This window comes from Choloepus didactylus, chromosome 21, assembly GCF_015220235.1.
Source record: "Choloepus didactylus isolate mChoDid1 chromosome 21, mChoDid1.pri, whole genome shotgun sequence".
NCBI lineage: Eukaryota > Metazoa > Chordata > Mammalia > Pilosa > Megalonychidae > Choloepus > Choloepus didactylus.
The window spans coordinates 21,503,550-21,512,402 of NC_051327.1; the positions used below are offsets into that span (position 1 = coordinate 21,503,550).

Sequence of the window (8,853 nt, forward strand, 5' to 3'; positions counted from 1 at the left end):
TAAAGAAGCAGGCTGATCGATACACTTTTGTATCCCCAGAGTACCTACCATGTGGTTGGCAGTCATGGTGTACTGCACATGATTTTGCTGAATTTTAAATAAAATGAAAGCCATAAATTACATGATGCTTTTATTGATACTTAACTGGCTTAAATAAAAACACTTGGATTTCAGTACAAATCCCTTATCAGTAAGTGTGAAAAAGCACCATTCTTAAAATCCAAACTCTTTAAAATCAGTTACTGAGATTCACTTAAGGAGCTTGAGGGCAGAGTTAAAAGGGGCGAGGTTTCCACAGGATTCCACCCACTTCTGCACGTTGGCTGGCACTGCGGCACTGGGGGCTCCGACCTGCTGGAGCACCGACCACAGCACCACATCTGCTACTGAGAGTTCACTGCCAACGAGCCAGGGGCCCTGCCCGAGAGCAGCATTCATGGAGCGGAAAACCACGGCTTTTTCTTTGCTGCTCCCCTCTTTCAGTTGAAAAACAGCAATATCCACCCAGCTATCTATGAGGGTTAAATTTATAGCATCGTGCTTCTGGCCAAACAAAGAGAACAAGAAACGGGCAATGTTCCCTTCTCCTTCAATGGGACACATCGTTTGGACGCTGAACTTCATTTGAGTCTTTGGCACTGAAAGGAAAAACAAACACCGTGTCATGTCGAGCACATGTAGTACTTGTACACTGTCGGATGGGGAATTCACCAATAATTATGGACTGATGACAAGGGAGTGTATTTTCAAGAAGAAAATCATGTTGTTAAATCTGTCTCCAAAAGGTTTAATAGTCAAAGTTAAATGCAAACTGTATGCTAAAAAGTTAACCATTTTGGGTACTTGATTATGACAATTTTTTAAGGTGGAAGGGGCCTCAGACCATTGACTGAGGATGACAACTAGAAACCAGGAATAATCTCCAGGGCCAGGCACCTTCATAATTACCCGATTTATGTGCATGTCAGTATCAAATATGTAAGTTTAACCCAGTCCACTCTACTTACCATTCTTCCAAATTAAAGTAAACCCCAACTGATACTCATGACGGGGCCGTTTTTCAGTCTGCTCTCCAAAGCACCTGAGAAGTTTTTCTGGCACGCTCTTGATGGACGAGTGTGTGTGAATGGAGGACAGGACCTTGTAATGGTCACAGAGCAGCCTGTGCAGCACTAGCAAGGACAGCGGAGGCTCGGCCGGATTTGCATTGATCACGATGTCCTTCAGTGCCCCGTAATCCTGGGAGTGGGGGGAGGGCAGTGGTGAGGGAATGAAGCAAATAATATTAACAGCAATGAGTGTCTACAACTGTACCATGTGCAATTCTAAGGCTTCCAGTTCCACAAAGGAAGGTACTGTTATCCACATTTTATATTTGCAGAAACTCAGGTGAGTCCTAGGGAGGTTAAATAACATGTCCACAGTCACTCCATTCAGTAAGAAGTGGGGCTGGGATGTGAGCTGACTCCACCCCTTAACACCTATGGTGCTGCCTCCCATCAAATAAGTCGACTTTATTGTCAAATTAGTAAAACATATTAGGAATGAAACTTCTATTTATCCCATTCATCTTTGAGATAAAACTAAAAAAAAAAAAACAAAAAAAAAACAACCCATGTAATTATTCCATTTATCAAATCTTTCTATCACTTAACAAGATACAGTTTTAAGTCAGTTTGTGTTCACCAACTAACGTGTTAATGAAAGAAGGCCTTGGTTCAAAAATATCATCGGTGGTGAGGGGTGGGGAGATCCTAAACAACTAGGTGTTAATGAAAGTGCCACTTTAGATGCAGACTTCCTTATTTATATATTTTCCCTCTACATAATGAATGCAATTCATACAATACAATCAAGGTCAAATTCCTTGATTTTCTACACAAAGCCTTTCCACTCCCAACCATGCAACTGGGCTATGCTGACTGCTTTGCAGTGCCCTGGGCATGTCAAGTTACTTGACACTGCTTTCTGAGATATCAAAATTCATCCTCACCACCAGCTGCTCTGGGAGGCCTTCCCTGCACCCTGAGAACCTCAGTACCACAGTGTTATGTGTGCACTCACCTGTCCACCTGTCCTATTACAAGCTGGCTCCCTAGGGGCCAGGTCAGGTCTCTTTCGCAAGCATGCAAACATACAGGATGAATGAGTGAACAAAGGAAGAAATAAATGCAGAGGTAATGAGGTTACCAAAAACTGAACCCTTGGTGAGATACTGCAATACCAGCTTTCATATTTTAGGTCTTTAAGTAGCACCATTTCCATCACTGATTCTAGAGGAGGGTATTTTGAGATCTGCAGCCTGAGATAAACCAGCACTTTGAAGTAAGACATTTTTTCTTTGCAGATCATATTGTCCCCCAAATTAGTTGAAGCCTGAAGACTGTTGATAAAAACCAGGCTGATGCAACTTAAGTGTAATATAGCAAACTGAATTTAAGCAAAATACATTTGAAATGGGAGCCTGTGACTGGCTTTTAGCAATGTATTTTAAAAAGATTGGTGGAGACTCAATAGTCAAAACAATTCTGAAAAAGAATTAAGAAGGACTCAAATACACAGATTGCAAAACTTAACTACAAAGCAACAAGAATCAAGAAGTGTGGTGGTAACTGGCACAAGGACAGATACAAAAATCAGCAGACTGTGGGAAGATGGTGGAGGAGGGAGTTCCAGAACTTAAGTTTTCCCACCCAAACAACTACTAAACAGGCAGGAACTGTCTGAAACAACTATTTTGAAATTCCAGAGGCCAGAAGAATGATGTACAGCCTCCAGGAAGAGCGGGAGAAAGAGGCTGATAAATTACAGTAAAGAACAAGAAATTACCCTCTCCGTGTGGGAGCGACCAGCGACCATTTCCCCGCTCTTGCAGCAGGCCGCTATGGAATCAATTATAAAAATGTGCTGTTATCAACTGTAACGAATGTTCCACACCAGTGCAAGGTGTTGGAATATGGGAACCCTGTATTTTATGCATGATTTTCTATAAACTCACAAGTTCTCTTAAAAAAAAAAACAACAATGGAATAGAATCAAGATTCTATTCCCATTGAATAGACCATTCAATGGGGAGAGAACACTCTTCAACAAATGGTGCTGGGACAACCGGAAAGCCACATGCAAGAGAATGAAGTTGGACCCTTTCCTTGCACCATATATAAAATTTAACTCAAAATGGATCAAAGGCCTAAATTCTCAAAAGAATACATAGTAAATCTTCATGATCTTTGATTTGGCAAAAGATTCTTAAATATGATAGAAAAAACCTGAGCAACCAAAGAAAAGATAGATAAATTGGACTTCATCAAAATTAAAAACTTTTATGCTTGAAAGGATACCATCAAGAAAGCAGAAATATGACCTACAGAATCAGAGAAAATATTTGCAAATTATAGATCTGATAAGGAACTTTTATCTAGAATATCTTTTACAAGTCAGTAATAAGGGAAAAAATAACCCAGTTAAAAATAGGTAAAAGATGTGAATAGACATTTTGCCAAAGAAGATATATAAATGGTCAGTAAGTGCACAAAAAGAGTCTACATCATTAGCTATCAAGGAAATGCAAATCAAAACCACAACTGGGTTCACTATAATGTTTCAGTAATGGATGGTAGTTTGGTGATGGTAGCACAACATTGTGAATGTAATTAACAGCACTAAATTATATGTTTAAATATTTAAAAGGGGGAAATTTTAGTTTGTATATATGTTACTACAATAAGTTAAAAAAAATACCACTGTACAACACTGAATCCTATTGTAAACCATGAACTATATTTAATAGTACAAATATAAAAATGTTCTGTATTATATGCATAATTTTTCTGTAAATCAAAACTTCTAGAATATCAAGAACAATCACAATGACAGTAAACCGTAGTGACATACTGTTTCACACCCACCAGGATGGCTAGAATCAAAAAGTCAGGTAACAAGTGTTGGTGAGGACGTGAAAAAAGTGAGACCCTCATACACTGCTGGTGGGGATGTAAAATGGTCCGGCCACTTTGGAAAACAGTCTGGTATTTCCTCAAAGGCTTAAACACAGAGTTTCCATATGACCCAGGAATTCCACTCCTAGGTATATATATACTGAAGAGAAATGGAAACCTATGTCCATACAGAAACTTGTATGTGAATTTTTATAGCAGCATTATTCATAATAGCTAGAAGGTGGAGGCAATCCCAATGTTCAGCAAGGGATGAATGGAGAAACAAAATGTGGTATATATCCATACAATGGAATATTTGGCCATAAAAAGGAATGAGGTTTTGATATATCCTACAACCTGGATGAACCCTGAAAACAGTGAAAGAAGCCAGTCATAAAAGATCACATACTAAATGTCACATTGACATTTTTCAGCTTTCAAAATGAACTCACCGTTCCAAGCACTGAATTTAAATCCAGTTTATTGGTCATTAAGGCAGTGGGCTTAGCCTGGATTATGTTGGTTATATCCAAGTCCGCATCTGGTGTTTGGATCATCTTGGAGACACCATCAACTGCAGCTTTCAATTCATACAAGCGTTTTAAGATATCGTCTTGGCGGGACTCAAGGGCTTGAAGAGATGGGTCAGACTCTTCCTAAAGAAACCAACACCAAAGTGTTCATTTCCTCTAATATCAAAGAGGTCTGTTTTAATTCCATCACTTGTCTTGTCCTATGTTTCACACATTTATCAAATCTCCCATCTTTTAAAAAAACACACATTAAAATCAAGTAGCAGAATCATCTCATTTTCCCCATAGTCCAGTAGGTACTGCATAATTAGTCCACAAATGCTTTAAAACAAAGAAAACACATTGTGATTGAAAGCTACTTCAAAATGGTACAATTCCCATTTCAGGAAACTGAGTTTAAGAACAGAGAGGTATAGGAAATGAATACAAGTTGTTTTTCTTTATTTTTAATATCAAACTAATTAAAAACACTTTGCTTAAATGAGTAGAAAAAGACCAGGGGTGGGAGGTGGGAAATGAGAATGTAACTCAATAATTTACACTAATAGGAGGGAAAAGGGAGCACAGAAAGGTTAAAAAGTGTCCTGTGGCTTGTAAGTATGTCCACGGGGTCAGATGATCAATTCCTCAAATCATTTTCCAGGCAGTATTGGCACTCTCACATCCCTGAATCATCTAGAAACCTTTTCATTTATGAAATGTGTAACTTCATAAACAGAGAACACTTATATCCTTCATTCACTGAATCTCTGCATCCTTCTTGCCTAGTATAGTGTCTGGTAAATAGTAAGTGACCAACAATATTTACTGAGGAATAAAAATCAAATCCCAATAAATCACATTGTACAACTTATTTCCAGATTTATGAATCTCATAATAGATAATCCATTTTGAGTTGAGAGAATAAAAATTACATTAAGCACAAGGAACATGCTCATCATTAGGCAGAACAGTGAAGAATATGGCAATGACTTTGAGTTTATTATAAACATGCACTCATGACACAATGAAGGTGTCAAGGAGTACTTGTTTACATTTGTGTGCTGGTAAGTTTTATTCTCTTAGGAATATTTCTATCTGTGTTAGTCACTCAACACTTCCCTCTCGCTCACAGCCAATAACCAGGTGCTGTCAATTTTACCCCCTAAATATTCCTTGAATCCACTGGCTTCTAAGCATGCCACTGCTGTCACAGCCCTAGGCCAAACTGTGCACCCACTCTCGTCCACTCCTCCAATCCATCCCTTAAGAAAGCAGCCAAAGAGACTTTTAAGAACAAGCTCAGAATGGATTGTTTTAATGACTGTGTCGCCTAATTTCCAAGCTTTTGGAGATTTATTACTTGAATTTCTGTTGTCTATTTCAAGCTTAGTTCCACTGTGATAAGAAAATATACTCGATTGGACGTCATTTATTGAAATTTGTTCTATGGGAAAATGTATAGTCAAACATTTGCAAATGTTCCATGTGAATTTGAAAGAATGAGTTTTCTGTAGGTAGTCATATTTTTTTATGTGTTTCAATCAGTTCAATTAAGTTGATTTTGCTGTGATTTTATGTTTATTGGCCTGTTCTTTTTTCCCCTTACTGCTTATTTTTTCTGGTATTAGTATAGTTATATAGCTTCCTTTAAGCACATATTTGCATGGTCTAATTTCCATTTATTTTTGCTCTATCTGTATCCTGTCACCACCCCCTCCCTGCTAAACTCTTTGGATAAAAAGTGAAACCCTTAACATGGCTTAATGTTGTGTTACTTGGCCTGCCTACCTCTTCTCACATACTTTTCCCCCTTGCTCTGTGCTCTAGCCACACCATCCTCTTGTGAGAATTAGATTAAATTTAGCACTCTGAGTTCTTAAAACCCACCATGCTCCCTCCTGCTAGAGGACTTTTGCACATGCTGTTCCCTCTATCTGGAACTCTCCTTCCTCTTCTCTTTTGTCTTGTCAACTCCTATTCACCCTACAGTTTAAGCACCATGTTTTCACCTCTCCTAACCTGCTGATAACATTAAGAACAAACAGCATGGAATGTAAGATGCCGAACTTCTGAGTGGAATGGAGATGAATAAAGAGTTCAGTATGCCAATTAAGTAATTAGGTGCCGAATGGAAACAAGTCTGAATGCAAGGTGGGTGACAGGCAGGGCTACTACCTGTGCCCCTCCTGTTCAAAAGGACAGTCCTCCTGAGTGTTATTCCTAACTCTTTTAATACTCTTTATTTCTTTGGGCACAAACTTGCTCATTTCTACAAATGGCAGTAGGGTCCCTGCCCACCAGGGGTAAAGGAGCACCTTCTGGATTCAGAATCTCAGTCAACAAACCCTCAGGAATGTCTGACAGGAGCACGGCAGAGGTACCTGGGACTTGACCTCGTGCTCTGCAGCCCAGTAATGAAAAAATACTCAACATCTGCTTACCTCAGCAGCACCTTCTAGCACTGGTCAGTGTTCACCTGTTTCGGGACTAGACTGTGGCTTGCTATCCTGTGTTTACCCATTTGGTTTATTTGTGCTGCATTAGAAGCAGTTTGTTCTCATCATTTTTCTCATTACCCTGGATATGCTTGGCCTAATTATTTGCCTATTTACATTCTTATCACCTGCTAGATAACTGCTAAGAAATAGATTTGTGTTCTTCTAAGTTCCAAGTTCCAGATAAAAGCTCAAAAATTAGGGTGGCAGACAAAAAACAAACAATAAACAAAACAAACAAACAGACTTGGTCTCAAATGAGATGTGACATTCCCCTCTCTGGATCTTTTTGTTCCATCGAACTACCCAGCTGAAGGGGACACTGGACCATGTCTATCGTATGCAGTTTTGTCTTAGTTCTGTCGGAAGACATCAGTTGTTGTCTTTTGGTTTCAAAAGAACCTAATCACCTCCCTTTCAATAGAGGCTAGAAGCCATTATTACAAAGAAGGATAACACTCAGTGGGAAAACAGACCAGGAAATTTATCTTCTATTCACCCTCTTCATGGACAGGAAGTCTCTGGAAAGCTAAAGTGTGTATTTGCAGTCATTTAGAGTCAAAGACTTGAGCAGGTACTTTACAAAAGATGCAATCAAAATGGCCAATAAACATGAAAATGTGCTCAGCCTATCTGTAAGTCAGAGAAATGCAAAGCTAAAACTAAATTAGGATACCACAGCAGTTTTGGGAAGGGTGCATGCATCAAGAATTTTTAAAAACCACTGATGAGATCATAAACTGTTATAACCCCTTTGGGGAGCGATTTGTACAGTAAAGTTGAAAACAGATATGCCCACTGAGTCCCCTATGCTTGCACATATACCCCACGCATACCAGAATATTCACTGCAGAATTATTCATCACAGCAAATGTGGGAAACAACCCAATGTCTACGAGCAGGAGAATGAAAAGTGGTGGTACAGTCATGCAATGGAACACTACACTGCAAAAGAAATGACATTTGTAACATGCAGATATGATTTTTTGAAATCATAAAGTCTATAAAAATAAACCAGACATAACATAACACATACCGCATGATTCCAGTTTAAGGAAGTTTCAAAACCAAGTCGAATTATATTAGATGCAAACCCAGGTGGCAAAATTACATCAGAAAAGCAAGGACGTAACTATCATAGAAGGCAGGAGAGTGGTGACCTCGGCGGGGGTTTGATGAGTTGTAAGTGGGAAGGGTGGAGCGCTTCTGAGGCGCTGACGACCCCCCCAAGTCTGGGTCTGTGACCTTGGGTGGTGGTCACGCTGGGGTTCACTTTTTAATTGTTCAAAATGAGCATTTATGTACTATTCACTTTTCTATGGGTAAATCTCGTGGAAAAAAGTTTAAGTAGCCGTAAGAGAAAAAAAAAAAAGAAAACAGGGTCTCCCCTATGGATCCGCTTCGCAGAGTCAAGTAGGACACGACCGCCGGCACCTGGCCGGAGCCCCCGGACGCATGCGCGCGGGGCGAGGCGGGGTTGCGGCGCATGCTCCTACCTGCAGGTGGGCCGCCGGGCCCGAGCTGGGCGCAGGGCCGCCGCTCCTGCCGTGCACTTTAGGGAGCCGGTACATGCAGGTCGGAAGCTCTACACAGAGAGCCACGTCGCCCCCGTGATAGGGTTTTACCTGGTACATCAGCATCGCGGGAACCCAAGGAGGGAAGGTGGCGAGTGAGAGCCCTCAAAAACCGTCCAAGGCCACGACAAACTGCGGCCACCCGGTTTCCACCCTACTGCGGGCGTTGGGACAGCGCAGTCCCTGCGTCCTAATTGGCCTGAGCCCTCTGGCATCACGGACGCAACCTTTGACCCAGCCAATCAGCGAGAAGAGACTAGGGAAAGCGTTTCCTTCCCCAGCAGGAAGGGGCGGGGCACAATAGCGGCAGCAGCCAATGGGCAGCTGGGGG

General features: G+C 40.7%; 1 protein-coding gene across 3 annotated transcripts; it reads right to left on the reverse strand.

Moving 5' to 3' along the window:
* Window positions 1-113: 113 nt before the first annotated feature.
* AIMP2 (aminoacyl tRNA synthetase complex interacting multifunctional protein 2) lies at window positions 114-8,709 on the reverse strand. Of its 3 annotated transcripts, XM_037813540.1 has the most exons (5): window positions 8,445-8,557; window positions 7,785-7,893; window positions 4,391-4,594; window positions 1,008-1,239; window positions 114-638 (listed from the first exon to the last, which is right to left on the reverse strand). In XM_037813540.1, the coding sequence occupies exons 2-5, from the start codon at window positions 7,875-7,877 to the stop codon at window positions 250-252; spliced, it is 918 nt and encodes a 305-aa protein (XP_037669468.1). In that variant the 5' UTR covers window positions 7,878-7,893; window positions 8,445-8,557; the 3' UTR covers window positions 114-249. The 3 variants fall into 3 exon arrangements, with proteins under 3 accessions (XP_037669468.1, XP_037669467.1, XP_037669469.1); XM_037813539.1 differs by lacking the exon at window positions 7,785-7,893 and having other exon boundaries at window positions 8,445-8,709; XM_037813541.1 differs by lacking the exons at window positions 7,785-7,893; window positions 8,445-8,557 and adding an exon at window positions 8,574-8,704.
* Between the last annotated feature and the right edge of the window lie 144 nt (window positions 8,710-8,853).

Coding starts and splice junctions, on each gene's coding strand:
- AIMP2 (XM_037813539.1), bottom strand. CDS start 8,588: ATGCTGATGTACCAGGTAAAACCCTATCACGGGGGCGACGTGGCTCTC. Junction 1,240..4,390: donor TAAATTCAGTGCTTGGAACG/GTGAGTTCATTT, acceptor CCCCACTCCCAG/GATTACGGGGCACTGAAGGA. Junction 639..1,007: donor TACTTTAATTTGGAAGAATG/GTAAGTAGAGTG, acceptor TTTTCCTTTCAG/TGCCAAAGACTCAAATGAAG.